This window comes from Mobula birostris, chromosome 31, assembly GCF_030028105.1.
Source record: "Mobula birostris isolate sMobBir1 chromosome 31, sMobBir1.hap1, whole genome shotgun sequence".
NCBI classification, from domain to species: domain Eukaryota; kingdom Metazoa; phylum Chordata; class Chondrichthyes; order Myliobatiformes; family Myliobatidae; genus Mobula; species Mobula birostris.
This window is the reverse complement of record NC_092400.1, coordinates 3,762,060-3,779,437: the sequence shown is the minus strand read 5'-3', so window position 1 is coordinate 3,779,437 and position 17,378 is coordinate 3,762,060. Positions and strand designations below refer to the sequence as shown.

The window sequence follows — 17,378 nt, the reverse complement described above, 5'->3', positions numbered from 1 at the left end:
TTGCTCCTTTGTATCTATTCCTACTGTGCCCCTCCTTTTTTTTTCTTAACCAGGGCCTTAATTTCCCTTGATAACCAAGGTTCCATACACCTGTTATTCTGACATGCACGTACAAGATCTGTACTCTCAGAATTTCACATTTGAAGGCCTCCCACTTTCCAAGTACACATTTGCCAGAAAACAGCCTGTCCCAATCCACATTTGCCAGGTTGTTTCTGGTACCAGCAAAATTGGTCTTTCTCCAATTTAGAATCTCAATCCACAGACCAAACTTACCTTTTTGCATACGTACTTTGAAACTAATGGCATTCAGATCACTAGATGCAAAATGTTCCCCTACACAGACTTCTGTCGCCTGCCCTGTCTCTTTCCCTATTAGCAGATCCAGTATCGCACGCTCTCTCGTTGGGACTTCTACGCACTGATGAAGAAGACTTTTCCAAACACATTTGACAAACTCTATCCCATCTAGTCCTTTTACAGTATTGGAGTCCCAGTCAATATGTGGAAAGTTAAAATCACCGGCTACAACAACCTTATGTTTCTTGCAACAGTCTGCAATCTCTTTAAAAATTTGTCCCTCTATATCCCTACGACTGTTGCACGGTCTCTAATAAAACCCCGTTAATGTGGTCATACACTTCTCATTTCTCAGTTCCACCCACAACACCTCACTAGACCAGTTCTCCAGTCTATCCTGACTGAACACTGCCATGAAATTTCCCTACTAGTAACGCCATCCCTCCTCCTCTAATCCCTCCCACTCTATCACGTCTAAAACAACGCAACCCTGGAATATTAAGCTGTCAGTCCTGCCTCTCCTGCAACCACTAATGGCTATAATATCATAATTCCATGTGTTGATCCATGCCCTGAGCTCATCCACCTTCTGTATGATACTTCTGCATTGAAATATACGCAGTTCAGGACACTAGTCACACCACGCTCAATCTTTTGATTCCTGACTGTGTGAGGATTTACCAACATCTGCCTCCGCAACCTCTCCGCTATCTGTTATGGCACTCTGGTTCCCACCCTCCTGAAACTCCAGTTTAAATTGCACCGTACAGCACTAGCAAACCTTCCCACTAGAATATTAGTCCCCTTCCAGTTCAGGTGCAAACCATCCCTTCTGTAAAGGACTCACCTTCCCTGTAAGACAGCCTAATGATCCAAAAATCTTATGCCCAACTGCTTAGCCATGTGTTAAACTGTAATCTGCCGATTTCTTGTCTCTCTAGCACGTGGCACAGGTGGAAATCCTAATATCACAACCCTGGGGATCCTGCCATTTAACTTAGCACCTAACTCCCTGAACTCACTTTGCAGAAACTCATCACTTGTCCTACCTACGTCATTGGTTTCTACATGGACCACAGCTTCTGGCTGTTCACTTTCTCACTTAAGCTTACTGAGGACTCAATCTGAGATATCGTGGACGTTGACACCCTGGAGGCAACATACCATCCAGGAATTTCATTCTCGTCCACAGAACCTCCTTTCTACTCCCCTAACAAATCCCTGTCACCACAGCTCACCTCTTCTCCTCCTTTCCCTTCTGAATCGCAGAGTCAGACTCAGTGCTAGAGACCTAATTTCTGTGACTTTCCTCTGCTAGGTCATTCCCCGCCCCCCACACCCCCCCAACAGTATCCATAGTGGTATATCTGTCGTTTGGGGGGATGGCCACTTGAGTATTCTGCACTGGCTGTTTAATCCCTTTCCCCTTCCCGACAGCCACCCAGCTTCCTGTGTCCTGCACCTTGGGTGTATATACCTCTCTACATGCCCTATCTATCACTCTCTCATCCTCCCTCCCATATGATCTAGAGTTCATCCAGTTCCAGCACCAACTCCTTAGCGCGTACGGTTAGAAGCCATAGCTGGATGCACTTCTTACAGGCGTAGTCATCAGAGATACTGGAGGTCTCCCTGTCTTCCCACATCCCACAAGAGGAACATTTCCACTATCCTGTTCTAACTGATCATATATAAAGTAGGAAGAACAATAAACCATGGAGGTGGGGGAACTCCACCTACAGCTTTTTTGCCTTCACTCACTGAAGCCTCAAACGGTTAAAGCCTAAAAAAATCTCCACTCCAACACTGACCACTCCAACAATGGCTGCTCCGCTTGACCCTGCCTTATTTTAATTTGATGTTGCCAATCAATCCCAAATTCTGATTGGCACCTGAACAAAGCACGAAACTGCCATGATTTTCTACTTTTTCTATTCAATTGTGAATCTGAGTGAACTATGTTTTCTCAGGCTTCCGATCTCCAATTTGCTGCTGCTCAAAGCTCCAAACCGCTGCAAATCACTGCCTATTCACTCATTCGGTGAACATGGGTGAATTATGTTTTCTCAGGCTTATGACCTCTGATTTGCTGCTGCTCAAAGCTCCAAGTACCATTTTGGGTAACACTCATGATTTCATACAACTGAAATATCCTACCCAATCCTATCAAAGCAAATCCCTTCCTACACTCTTGAATTTCTCAGCTCAGCAATCAGCTGAAAGATACAATATTGGAATAAGCAGTGTTGAAAAGAATACCATAATGTAGAAGCAAGTCACTGGTGAATAGCACAAACAAATTACTATAAAATTCAGACAAATGCAGTTTGCCCAACAAAACAGAAAAGTGATTGAATTTCTCGGTTGTAGCTGCAGTAAAACTTCGGCTGCTCGTTTTGGGATGTGAAAGTCTTGATTAAATGTCTGCTCTTATCTTCCTTTCAAAATAAATGGTGCCTACAGAAAATAATCCTCTTTGCTTTCTTTTTGTTCCTTTAGCTGCAGATTCGGGGTCTCCTCCTGACCATCTTTTCTGCCTGCATTGGTGGCACCTTCCAGTTTGGCTTGAACCTGACGATCATTAATGCACCAACAACCGTGAGTCCACAGTTATGGTCAACAAAGAAACATTGGTGTTCTCCAAATTTGTAAAACCAAAACTAGATCTGTAACTTTTAATCAGTTTGTCCAGAAGTTCATCAATGAGACCTGGACCAAACGCTACAATACACAGCTGGAGAACAGGGTCATTACATTTTTCTGGACCCTTATCGTGGCCACTTACTCTGTTGGAGGACTGGTTGGGGCTCTTATTGCTGGACCCATGGCCATAACATTTGGAAGGTATGAATCATGAAAGAAATGTGCTTGTTGAATTCTGATATCCAGATATATCCACTTCTATTTGCATTTATTAGGGGGTAAGACTTGTTGAGGTTATTTGTAATTTCCAACTCCCAAACACGTAAAGATTTGATTTCACTCCCACGTCTTTCTCCCACCATGATATCTCCTCACTGCATCCTGTCCTCCATTCACCCTTACTCTGTCTTCTATCCTCCTTCCTCCATCTTTACAACATGGTCCTCTCGACTGCAATCCTTTGTTTTCTTCCCCATCTTCAGTGTTTCCATCTCCCTCTGAATTCTCTACTTCCAGTGTGCTGCCACACTTTATCTCAATTCTCTTTTTACTTTTCCACCTATTACCTTTCTCTTCATAGTCTCCCTATATCATTAGCCATATCCAAGTCAACCTAGCTTCTTCATCTTCCATTCTGCATTCGCATCCTCATCCTTCCCAGTGTTCTTCCTCCAGCTATTCCTTCTTTCCTTTCCCATCTACTCCCTCCATCTATCCATCCATCCATCCTCTGTCACCCTCTTCTTCATTAACCTCCTGCCCCATTCTTGCAATTCCCTGAAATTTGGAATTCCAGTAAGATGACACCTGATTAAATTTTGACTTCTGGGATCAGAGGTTAATTTGGCTGTTGTTCTATCACCCGATAAGGTTAAATCCTTCAATGAGAAAACAGCCTTTTCTAATCTTACAGGCTCTGAGACATTAAAACATTTGTTGCTGAGAATTTCAATAAATGTTCTCTTAAATTGTTAAATTTAAAATTGGCAAAGTTTAAATGTGGAATCAATGGGGTTAGACTATAGGCCTCACAATAACTACAAGAAGGTAGAGGAACTGATATACTTGTAGGTTATGGAATGATGCAAAATTAAATTGGTAAATTGGTTTATTATAGTCACATTACCAAGGTAAAGTGAAAAACTTGCCTTGCATATTATTCATACAGATCAATTCATTAACAACAGTCCATTGAGGTAGCACAAGTTAAAACAATAACAGAATGCAGAATGAAGTGTTACAGAGAATGTTCCGTGCAGGTAGCAGGTAGATGATGTAGACTGTGAGGTCAAGAGTCTATCTTGTCGAACTAGGGAACCATTCCATGGTTTTATAACAGTGGGATAGAAGCTGTTCTTGAACCTGGTGGCACCTACTTTCCCACTTTGTATCTTCTGCCCGATGAAGATGGGAGAAGAAAGAATGCCTGGGGTGCCTGGAATCTTTGATTATGTTGGATACTTTACTGAGGCAGCAGGAAGTTTCGACAGAGTCCATGGATGGGAGGCTGATTTCCATTATGTGCTGAGCTCTGTCCACAACTGTGATGGATATTCACTCCTTGGTTGTTTGCTAATCTCAGTTTTCTAAACAGCATCTGCGACTTGGTTAGACCAAAAACAATGATAGGTAAACTTCCAAAGTAATATTGCTTTGTTTAGGGAGCGACTCTTCAGTTTTTAAAATGTAAATGTATAGCAATGATTAGCTTGAGGTTAAAAACATAGCTTTGCAAACAAGCTCTGTCTATGTAGCAGATTGCTAGCTCACTGTACCTGCTTTATTACTGCTCAAGGTGTAATATAAGATAATGGGTTGTTTAATTTGGCTTGGTTCAAACAGACAACCTGACTTTTACATTGCCAAATAGATGGCTAATACAATTTAGCATATCAATAACTGATGTGTTTATAATTCAAAGATTTTATGTACAGAAGGACGTTAGCTTCACAGCATTTTCAGTATTAATTGAGATCTATATCTCCAAGATGGTTTTAGACCATTTGTGTTAAAAGGATATCTGAGGAAATATCATATATGTGTGAAATCACCCAAGTGGAGAAAAGGATTATAAATGTAGAAAGCAGTTCAGTCTTATTCGGAATGGGGAAAGAGCATCAGGAAAAAATGTGAAAGGAACACAGGGTAAACTAGAATCCATTCTTCCAGCTTTGGTTTCTGCGACAGACGATTTGTTTGTCTGTACCGTGGTATGTCATTTTAGTTTATAGGAGTTGTACCTGTGTTTTGGAGATCCTTTATACTTTGTGATTTAGAAATGCTATGTGGTTTGTGTTTTAGAAATGGTTCATAATCTGGAAATGTTTAAGGTAAAAATTCTCTCTGAGCTTTAAATGTGTTTTAAGAAAGTTGCTTGAATTTAAACATGTATCACTGAATATAAATGAACTGTGTTTTAATCTACTTTGTTAGCTGGAAGTATCTTCACTTTGGTAGGGAGAGGGGACCCACCATTCAAATAGTGGGTATTGGCAGCTAAACTCACCACGGAGAATAAACAGGGAAGTAAACTATTCTTTGAAGATTGGGTGGTTACAGTAGGACCTCCCTTTAGTGAGAGTACTCATGGCTGTTTAGGGCTTAAGGTCTTCACTTCAGGTTAGAAGTTCGCAGTCAGCAAACCCAATGTCACACAACTCTCTGCAGTTCCTTGCAGTCACTGAGCTGTGATACACCCAAATGCACTCGGATGCACTCGTATATAAACTTGTTTGGAGCACTTTTCTGACTTAATACGTTCAAATCCAGATCAGATTGGATCTCATAATTACATTATTATGAAAATATGGAAATCACGTGACACTCTCTGACTGTTAAATTGTTCCTACACAGGAGGAATTCACTGTTACTGAGCAATGTTTTCGTGCTCATTGGTGCGTTGCTGATGGGTCTGAGCAGAACAGCCAAATCCTTTGAGATGATCATAATTGGAAGATTCTTTTCTGGAGTAAACTCAGGTATCTATTTTCTTTCAAAGCAGGGAGTAGGAAATGGCCTTGGGAAAATAGCATAACGTATTGGGGAGAAACGATAGCGTAGCACTTAGCTTTATGTTATTCTGGAGCCAGTGACCCAGAGACCCAGATTCAATTCCAGCCACTGTCTGTGTATTCTGCTGAAGAATGCAGAGCTTGTACGTTCCTCTAGATGATCCGGTTTCCTTCCACATTCCAAAGCCATGTGGCTGCTAGGTTAATGATCATATGGGTGTAATTGGGCAGTGTGGGCTCCTAAACAAGATGGGACTGTTATTGTGCTGTATCTTTAATGAAATAAAAAAAACAATAACTTACCATTCTGGCCTTGTCCAGTGGAGATACCACCCTGTTTTTAATACACTCCGTCCGAAGTAGTCTCCCACTTGTTACAGAACTCTTTAATGCACACAAATAACAAGTATAAGTACCACGTGTGATTTAGTAGTTTAAAATATGTTATTCTGTATGTTCACTCATCTACTGTATCGACATAGTAGGACTATAAGATAAAGTAGGATCGTCACCCTGTAAAATATTATCAGGTTATTACAATAGACAATAGGTGCAGGAGTAGGCCAATCAGCCCTTTGAGCCAGCACCACCATTCACTATAATCATGGCTGATCATCCACAATCAGTACCCTTTTCCTGCCTTCTCCCCATATCCCTTCACTCCGCTACCTTTAAGAGCTCTATCTAACTCTTTCTTGAAAGAATCCAGAGAATTGGCCGCCACTGCCTTCTGAGGCAGAACATTCCACAGAACCACAACCCTCTGTGTGAAAAAGTTTTTCCTGAACTCCGTTCTAAATGGTCTACCCCTTATTCTTAAACTGTGGCCTCTGGTTCTGGGCTCCCCCAACATCGGGAACATGTTTCCTGCCTCCTGGGAATGAACCTCGTGATCCTACGCTGCACTCCCTCAATAGCTAGAATGTCCTTCCTCAAATTTGGAGACCAAAACTGTACACAATATTCCAGGTGTAGTCTCACCAGGGTCCTGTACAACTGCAGAAGGACCTCTTTGCTCCTATACTCAATTCCCCTTGTTATTACGTCTGTTTTGTTTAATTAAGGTGGAAATATGCTGTACATTGAATGAACACTACCTCAAAGGTTTCTGACAAGCACAACTGATGCAGAAAGGACTCACCTTGGGCTTGAAGAGCGGGGTGACTCCAACAAAAGCAAACCCCAAAGTCCACAAATAACTGGCAACCCCTACTCCTGTAATTATTCTTAACTAATCTTTTATCCTTTCTAACAGCCAATGTGTCCATTCTCTGTTGCCTTTAACTCCATTTTCACCCTTGTCAGAATCAATGTTGAGAGTTTCCAATTACCTTTTCAAATCGTCTTTAAACTGAACTCCCCTCAGATCTTTTCCTTCCCACAGACTAACCTTCCAGTTTATCCTTGATGATCTGGCAATCCATCTCCAGAGTAAATGCTCAAGCTAGCACAGCCTTTTTTGCTGATTCGATGCAAGGGTGACTGGCGTCTCAGTGAGTGTAAGAAGTCTGGGATTGGAGGTATGATCCTTCCAGGAGATGTCAGAAAGCCACAGCAGCCTCAGGGGAAGAGCAAAGAAGTGGGACTCACTGGTTGTATGCACTGTGTGGCTTCTTCCATGGAATGAAGCTTTATAATGCAATGCTAAAATTTCAGTGTCTCACCTAATGCCAAGAATACAAACTTGCAAGTTGAATGTGGAATGTGATGAGTGTAATGTGATAAACTTTCAGTAAGTGTATGAGTGAAGAGTATCTTCATTCCCCTTTGCTCTTCAGGCGTGGGATTCAACATTAATCCCTTGTATCTCGGTGAGAGTGCTCCAAAGGAGATCCGTGGGACAGTGGCCCTCTCGTTTGCTCCATTTACTGCAGCAGGATTGGTGGTGGGACAGTTCATAGGACTGAGGTAGGTTCTAGGATTTTACATTTCTTCCATCCCTGGGTGTTGGGTAGATGTTTCAGACTAGACAATTATATAGAGACATAGGAGACAAAATCATAGTCATTTTTGAGAGAGGCAAATACATTAGGGGCATTTAAGAAACTCTTAGATAGGCAGAAGGATGATAGAACAATAGAGGGCTATATGAGGGAAGGGTTAGTTAGATCTTAGAATGGGTTAAAAGATCGGCACAACATTCAGCAAGATCACACATGTAGTGAAATCTTCACCATCTTACCTGTGCCCCTATCTCAGCTGCATTTTACAGGAGCACCATTCAGAGCATCCTGACAAGTTGCATCTCCATCTGGTCTGGGAGCAGCCGAGCATCGGACTGGAAGTCCCTAAAATGGGCTATGAGAACAGCTGAGAGGATCATAGGGGTCTCCCTACCACCCATTGGGAACATTTATCAGGAGCGCTGTGTACACAGGGACCTTAGTATTAACAAGGATCCCACACATCCATCCAGCACCCTCTTTGACTTTCTACCATCAAGCAGGAGACTCTGATGCATAAAAACAAGAACGATCAGGATGGGAAACAGATTCTTCACTCAGGCCATTAGGCTTCTGAACACCCTGCTGCATTGTATTCGAAGTGTCACCGGTTAATCTGTTCTGTCCCTTACAGCATTTAATTTATGCACCTAGTTCATTATTTATGCATGCTTCATCTGTGGATTTTATCCTTACCTTCATAAGCTGCTGTGTGTTCTGTGTACCACTGTGTACACCCTGCTGTGGAGAAATGTCGTCTCATTTCTATATACATTATACACGTGTATATACTGTAGTTAAGTGACAACAAGCTTGACTTGACTTGAAGTAGACATTAAATTTGATGTGCACTCCATATTGTGCCCACCCCTCTACTTGTTACCACCTTGATTACGAAACCCAGTAGCCAGGCCTGCCCATCTCCTGTTACCATGTGAGACTCCAAACCAGCATTGCCCCAACAAGAGCTCAGCCTGACCCCTATTGTTCCGTATTCCCAGAACTCCATCCGTTTGGACAGGAACTTTTGACCTACATTCCGTGTGCTGAACCTCCCGTGAGGTCAGCCTCCCTTTGTCTCAAACACCTCAAGTTTCAAAGTACATTTATTATCTAACAACATATGGTTCACCATTTTGTTGCAGGCATTCTCAAAAAAAGGAAATACAATAGAACTTTACTAAAAACTGTACATAAGCAAAGACTGGCGGATAAGTAATGTCCAAAAGAAGACAAACTGCAAATAAAAGTTGTACTGAGAGCATGAGGCCTTGAAAGTTCATCTGTAGGTCTTAGAATCAGTTCAGAGAAGCAGCTCAAAGCAGTCGAGCTGTCCAACACTCGCAGACCAGGGCTGTGTTTCAGATCTTTCCCTGTAACCCCCAGTACGCACCTCACAGACAATGCAAGGACTATGGCCCATTAGCTGGCTTTCCTATCACACTTGCCTCCTCTCCAAGGTAACACTCACTTAGGCCCCATAGTTCTTCACCCCTGGAACACACCTGACAGCCCCCTGGACTCAACCTGAATCCAGCATTCCCTCCAGGGTTCCAACTCCAGTGGAGCTGGCACATCAGCACCACAACATCTTGGGCTCATCCTGAAATCCTCAGCCCTACAGAAAAGCCAGTAGGAGCCACCCAGATGAACCTGGGATTACTTTGTCTCTGCGACCCATCCCTCTGTGCCTGCACCCACCCATGCCACAGTCCCATGATCCTGACAGACTTGCACACACCCCCACACACATGCACACATACATTTGCACACAATAATTCGACTCCTCCACTCTTCCACCAACACTGCTCTCCTAGTCAAGGGCCCTGTGTAACTTGTGGACCCGTTTTTTAATTATTCCGTGGATTCGTTCTTTTGTTCCCTACAACCCTGGATGTGTATAAGAACATAAGGAATAGTAGCAGGAGTAGGCCATCCGGCCCATCGAGCCTCCCCTGCCATTCAATAAGATCATGGCTGATCTGGCCATGGACTCATCTCCACCTACCTGCCTTTTCCCCATAACCCCTAATTCCCCTACTATACAAAAATCTATCCAACCTTGTCTTAAATATATTTACTGAGGTAGCCTCCACTGCTTCATTGGGCAGAGAATTCCACAGATTCATCACTCTCTGGGAAAAGTAGTTCCTCTTCATCTTCATCCTAAATCTACTCTCCCAAATCTTGAGGCTATCTCCCCTAGTTCTAGTCTCACCTACCAGTGGAAACAACTTTCCTGCCTCTATCTTATCTATTCCTTTCATCATTTTATATATTTCTATAAGATCTCCTCTCATTCTTCTGAGTTCCTGTGAGTACAGACCCAGGCAACTCAATTTCTCCTCATAGTCTAACCCTCTCATCTCTGGAATCAACCTGGTGAATCTCTTCTGCACTGCCTCCAAAGCCAGTTTATCCTTCCTCAAGTAAGGAGACCAGAACTGCACGCAGTACTCCAGGTGCGGCCTCACTAGTAGCCCGTACAGCTGCAGCATAACCTCCCTGCTCTTAAATTCAATCCCTCTAGCAGTGAAGACCAACAAACCATTTGCCTTCTTGATACTCTGCTGCACCTGCAGACCAACCTTTTGTGATTCATGCACAAACACTCCCAAGTCCCTCTACACAACAGCACATTGCAAATTTTTATCATTTTAAATAATAATCTGCTCTTTCATTATCCTAAATAACCCATTCTCCTCCTCACATGGACCCATAATCCTCTGAATGTAATCATCTGCCTCATCAACAATAATTTGCCAGCATTTATATAGTGACGTTAACTAAGGAAAGTACCCTACATTTATCCCAAGTCCCATCATATCGTCATGGTATCTGGTGCTTAACAACACCCGCTCCTTGACGCCAGGTACTAAAGGTCTAAAGGCCAAGTTATCCAGTCGAGTCGAGTTTATTTTCACATGCACAGGTATGGTGGGGTTACAATCACAGTGGGAAGCCTGTTTGTAGCAGAATCCCAGGCACAGGGATTCAGGCAATAGTACATAATTATACAAGACATGAAGAAAAGAGTGTGCAAAAAAAATAGAGAAACGTCATAGTAGGGCAAAAGGTAGACAATAGAGAGACTTTAATGATTATTGTCAAAGCATAAAGTAATATTGTTTGGGTCATTTATCCTGTTCAAATCTAATGTAAGTTTTAAGTAAATCTCTGTGAACTGAGGAATATTCAGAGGAACAGCGTTCCAGTGTTGTTCCATCGCAGCACCCACACAATGCACAAGGTGAGCACAAGTGAATCTGTGTTGTGATATGACTTGCAGAGAGATTTTGGGCTCAGATGAGTGGTGGCCTCTGTTGCTGGCGTCCTGTGCTGTGCTAGCCCTGATCCAGCTGGCCATGCTTCCATGGTGCCCGGAGAGTCCCAGGCACCTGCTCATCAACAGGAAAGATGAGAACTCCCACATGAAGGGTAAGTGGTGCCGAGGGAAGCAAGCAGTTCTTTTTGTTGACTGTGGGAAAGCAAGAAAGAAAATGGATCAACAGACTCAGAGGCAGTTGATGCTCTCAAGTGAACAGAAGACCATTCTCACTTCCTCTGTTCCATCAATGGGTTCCCCATTTGCATTCCATTCCTCCATCTGTCCTCACTACCTTCTCCTCTTTCCTTCACCCTCCCCTCCTATCCCCTCTCTCTCCAGCCACCCTCTTCTCCTTCATTTGTCCTCACTCCCTCCTCTAGGTGCTGAGGACACACACTGTCATGATTCTGGGGATTCACCATTTCCAATTCCTGGCCTTGGATGTACCTCGGCTGGAGGGAGTGGAGCTCCTTTTGTTTTTGCCGCATGGAAGAGTTGAGCTGAGCACTCTCAAAGTGAAGTTCGTGCCTTTGTTATATGGAGGCTTGGGAATCTTGAGAATTTGTAAATCCTTTTAACTTATTTATTAATTGAAAGACAGCCTGGAATGGTCCCTTCCAGCCACGCCACCCAGCAACGCCTGATTTAACCCTAGTTTAGTCACAGCACAATTTACAATCAGCAATTAGCCGACCAAGTGCTATGTCTGTGGACTGTGGGAGGAAACCGGGGCAGGCAGAGGAAAGCCACACTGCCCATGGGGTGAACGTACAAACTCCTCACAGAGAGCAGTGCTTAGCACTTAGCACAATGACGTGAAATGTGGCTATCTCACGTTGAATGGAGAGCTTCAATAATACGACTTGGACACAGTAACGGCAGTCAAAGAACCATCTCCATATCCACGCACCCAACCGGTCCTGACTCCACTGAACGTTGGCAGAGCATTCTTCACCCTGCCTCGAGGCGGCATGAACTCTAAGAGCTCGTACTCGGAGAAACGCAGGCGTCTTAAGCAATAATCCACATTGGCCAGAGGGCCAGCGATGTGGATGTGAAGACCATCCTGAGTCCTTGCCTTCTCCGCACTCAAAAGCCAGAGCACTGGATATCGGAATGTCCTAGATCTATGGGATCGGATGTCTGTGTGAGCAGGGGGCACAAGGGCTAGGCAATCGGTCAGTCAGTCCGGATCGGGAGCAGTATCTCCAACACCATCACACTGAGCACGGGGTCCCCCAGGGCTGTGTGCTCAGTCCACTGTTGTTCACTCTGCTGACCCACGACTGCTGCAACACACAGCTCGAACTGCATCATCAAGTTCGCCGATGACACGACCATGGTGGGTCTCATCAGCAAGAACGATGAGTCAGCATACAGAGAGGAGGTGCGGTGGATAACGGACTGGTGCAGAGCCAGCAACCTGTCTCTGAATGTGAACAGAAGAAAAGAGATGGTTGTTGACTTCAGGAGGACACGGAACGACACTCTCCGCTGAACATCGACGACTCCTCCGTAAAGATTGTTAAGAGCACCAAATTTCTTGGTGTTCACCTGGCGGAGAATCTCACCTGGTCCCTCAACACCAGCTCCATAACAAAGAAAGCCCAGCAGTGTCTCTACTTTCTGCGAAGGCTGAGAAAAGTCCATCTCCCACCCCCCATCCTCACCACATTCTACAGAGGTTGTCTTCAGAGCATCCTGAGCAGCTGCATCACTGCCTGGTTCAGAAATTGCACCATCTCGGATCGCAAAACCCTGCAGCGGATAGTGAGGTCAGCTGAGAAGATCATCAGGGTCTCTCTTCCTGCCATTACAGACATTTACACCTCACGCTGCATCCGCAAAGCAAACAGCATTATGAAGGACCCCACACACCCCTCATACAAACTCTTCTCCCTCCTGCCATCTGGCAAAAGGCACAGAAGTATTCGGGCTCTCATGACCAGACTATGTAACAGTTTCTTCCCCCAAGCCATCAGACTCCTCAATACCCAGAGCCTGGACTGACACCAACCTACTGCCCTCTGCTGTGTCTATTGTCTTGTTTATTATTTATTGTAATGCCTGCACTGTTTTGTGCACTTTATGCAGTCCTGGGTAGGTCTGTAGTCTAGTGTAGTTTTTGTGTTGTTTCATGTAGTTCAGTGTAGTTTTTGTATTGTTCATGTAGCACCATGATCCTGAAAAACGTTGTCTCGTTTTTACTGTGAACTGTGCCAGCAGTTATGGTCGAAATGACAATAAAAAGTGACTTGACTTGACTTGACTTGAATCAGTGTGCCCAGAGTTCAGGTCCCATCATTGGCTTGTCCAGGGGTCAATACTAACGACTGAGCCCGTCGGTCAATTGGAAGTTCAGAATTCAATGCCTGATGGCTGAGGCCTGGAGACTCGAGGCCTCCGCTAGAGTGGGACTGTCCGTGTGGGTGGGTGTGTGGGAGGTAGGAAAGAGGCTTGTTTTGCTGTTGTTTTGTTGCTCGTTGTGTTCTGTTGAACATTGTGGACATGCTAAGTTGGCGCTGGAATGTGTGGCCACACTTAGGGTTGCATCCAGCTCATCCCTAGGGCTGTCGGTTGTTAATGCAAATGACACATTTCACTGTACAAGTGATAAATAGATCTGAATCTGAATCAGATATCCATAAATCTGACTTTACCCTCTCAATACTCCAGTACGAGTCCCCCGTCCCCCACGCCACACAATCCCGATAGCCCGGTTTGCTCTGGGTGCTTATTGTTCATTTTCACAGGGGTTTCCAAGGGGGTCACCTCCTGATGAACTCACTTCAGACAGCAGATGCTTTTTTGTCACCAAGATCTTTGTATTGTTGGAGATTTAGATGGTCAAAAAGGAGGAGCTGAATCATTAACGATCTAGCATCACACTTTCTGTTTACGCAGCTCTGAGGAGGCTGCACAGCAATATCGACATCACGGCAGAAATGGACGAAGTGCTGGAGGAGCAGGCTGTGCTTGAAGGTCAAAGGGCAAAGAGAATCTGGGAGCTGTTCCAGGACAGAGCCGTCCGGTGGCAGATGATCATAACCTTTCTGCTGGGCAGTGCCTTCCAGTTATGTGGCAACGATGCTGTAAGTAGCATTGAGATCCAGGGGAAGCTCAGCTCTTAAAAGCCAGTCACTGCAGTCAGTGCGGCTGCCCCATAGCTCTGGCAGTATGAGTACAGCCCTCACCTCAGCCGCTGTCTGTGTGGGATTTATGCTTTCTTTCTGTTCTGTGCTCCAATTTCCTCCTAAAACCTGAAGAAGTGCTGGCAACTTAATTCCCTCTAGTTAGGCTAGACTAATGAAAGGGTGCAAATAGCAATTGTGAGAGAGTAAGTGGAGGTGACAAGGAAGAAAGAGTGAGATTGGAGTAACAAATGCTCTGCTGAGGATCTGAACTAGTGATTGTGAGAGAGTAAGTGGAGGCGAGGAGGAGGAAAGAGTGGGATTGGAGTAGCAAATGATCTGCTGAGGAACTCAGTGGATGCAACAGCGCCTGTGGAAGGAAAGGAGCTGTCGATACTTTAGACGAAAGCCCTGCCTCAGGAAACATTGACGATCCCTCCTTGCCGCAGACGCTGCTCGATCCGCAGAGCTCCTCCCGCAGCCTGCTTGCAGCTCCGGGTTCCAGCGCCTGCTGTCTTGTGCCTCTCCGAGGTCAGGAATGAGACTGATGGGATTACTCCGGTGGGATGGACCCTAGGGGCTGGACTGAATCCAAGTCCATAACAGAAGATCAACTCTGTGCACCGGTGTGAATCATCTGTAACGCTCGAGGCAACCTGAGCCTGTGTTACACTATCTATGGGTCTCGGCCCGAAACATCAACTATCTATTCACTTCCATAGAAGCTACCTGACCCGTGGGTCACTCCAGCATTTTGTGTGTGGTTTTGCTTGTTGTGGGACTGAAGTACAGCTTTATCAGGGCTAGGTAGCAGAGAACAAATCGTCATGAAAAACTCTATATCCAACTTCCTGAATACACTTAATACGGAAGGGATTAAGGAACTTGGCGAGAAGGTGGGAACAGGGAACGGGGTATCCATGAACCCTTTGGCTTTGTAGTTCTGGGGTGGCAGGGTAGTGTAGTGGTTAGCACAACCTCGTACAGTGGCCAGTTGTAAGATCTGGGTTCAATTCCTGCCACTAGCTATGAGGAGTTTGTACGTTCTCCCTGTGACATCAAACTTTTCTTAAGATGCTCTAGTTTTCCCTCACTTTCCAAAGACCTACAGGTTAGGGCTAGTGAGCTGTGGGCGTGGTGCTGGGACACTCGTGGGCTGCCCAGCACAATCCTCACTGATTTGATTTGATGGAAATGACGCATTTCACTGTATGTTTCCATGTGCACGCGATAAATAAAGCTGACCTCACTTATCTTTAGTTTCTTGTTTGTCAATTCTGATTCCAGGTTTTAGTTCCAGATTAATTTAGGTCAATGCTTTAGATTTCCCAGCTACAATGGCATTTGAAGACAGATATGAGGTAACTAAGAGCAGGAGTAGGTAACAGACGTCTGCACCCTGTTCCCAATCCACAAGAAGGCACATGTCCCGCTCAGTGTCCCTTCTTCTGTTTCAACGTTAAATGTAGTGTCTTGATGAGTTTGTCTCTGCTGCCTCTGCGGTGGAGAATTGCACAGATCCACCTGCCTCTGAATGAAGACATTTCTTTTACCTGGCATTCCACCAGGCTGTGCCTCGTCATTCTGAATTCTCCAGCCCGGAAGACTAGATTTGTGCCTACAGGTCATTCATCTAGGCTGCTGGATTACTGAACCAGGAAGTTAACCATTAAACCTTGTATTTCCATAAGACAAGACCATAAGACAAAGGAGCAGAAGTAGGCCATTCGGCAAGCATCTTTAGTATCTTTCCAAGCCGCATCTCGTTTATTCCCCCTTTCCAGTAGAATGGACTTGTAAAACCTTCAGAATTCCCCACCCAAGAGGGCTGTGGAGGCTTGGACACTTGTTACATTCAAGACAGAGACCGATTGACATTGCAAGCAAGAGAACAGCCACCATCATATTGCATGTAAAATTGCGGCCTGGGGTTGGTGGCCGGAGCTGGTTACTGAATGGCTTGACCCTGTATTTCATACTGTTTCCACCAAATGCTTTACTCCATTGCCGAGACGTCTCTTCAACCCCCAGGTTAGTTACTGTGTGTACCTGCACAATGTCTTTACACTCTCAATGCATCACGGTCAGTCACACCGTCTGGAGCATCCACACAGACTCAGTTTTACATAAACAACCAGTTATTAGGTGCTGCAGATTCTAGAGTTAAACAATGGAATAACTGATTCCCCATTTCACAGTCACACTTTGAACTTGTTATCTACTGGCACAATCAGAACACAGCACGTTATCGAGAAATGCCAAGGCTGTGAGTTCGTATCTCACTTAGAGCACATGTGGGTTCCCAACCTCGATGAGAATTGGAATGTGTTTGTTCAGTCTGTTAGACATGACTTGTCTGGTTTTTGTTTGTAATGTGATTGTATAATAGCACTATCATCATTGAATTTATGCATTTTGTAAAGAAAACTAAATTACATGAATTTACTGCCTGTCCAATGCGTTATTCTGACTATATTTTGCTGGATTCAGAATCTAATTTCTTTTTTTCTGACAGATGTATTACTACGCTGTATATGTGTTCTGTGCTGCAGGAATTCCGGATGAAAAGATCCAGTATGTCACTATTGGAACTGGGTGCTGTGAGTTCACTACCTCGTTGACAAGTGTATGTACTGTTTCACTATGAACCAATTTTTCTCATAATTCTGTTAGGTTATGACAATCTCAATCAAATCTAATTTCCAACTCTCAAGTTTTTTTGACTTTAATCGCAGGACTGAGCCGCACCAGTGTTGGCTGTTCTGCCATCTTTCATCTCGGCTAAGTTTCAGGCAGTGTCCTCTGAATTTAAATATGTCAGTGATTCCCCTGTCACTGAAATTATACACAGACTGATTCATGCTGCCTAAAGATAGTGCGGAGGTGAGATCATGCTAGATAACATCAACATTGGGTCGGATAAAAAATATTTTAAAATATACTAGAGACCTGTGCAGATTAAATGTGATACATCAAAATATCTAATTTGGAGAGCACTAGAGCAATCATGAGTCTGACTTAT

The 17,378-nt window shown here is 44.3% G+C and overlaps 1 protein-coding gene across 1 annotated transcript in view; it reads left to right on the top strand.

Annotated features, from left to right (window-relative positions):
• The first annotated feature begins 2,015 nt into the window (after nt 1-2,015).
• The window catches only part of LOC140190706 (solute carrier family 2, facilitated glucose transporter member 11-like), a 28,934-nt gene continuing 13,571 nt past the window's right edge, over nt 2,016-17,378 (top strand). The window contains exons 1-8 of the mRNA XM_072247524.1: nt 2,016-2,021; nt 2,800-2,898; nt 2,984-3,144; nt 5,797-5,921; nt 7,733-7,862; nt 11,187-11,335; nt 14,130-14,317; nt 16,872-16,982. Of these exons, the coding sequence (XP_072103625.1) occupies nt 2,016-2,021; nt 2,800-2,898; nt 2,984-3,144; nt 5,797-5,921; nt 7,733-7,862; nt 11,187-11,335; nt 14,130-14,317; nt 16,872-16,982 (969 nt within the window). The remainder of the gene's footprint in view (nt 2,022-2,799; nt 2,899-2,983; nt 3,145-5,796; nt 5,922-7,732; nt 7,863-11,186; nt 11,336-14,129; nt 14,318-16,871; nt 16,983-17,378) is intronic.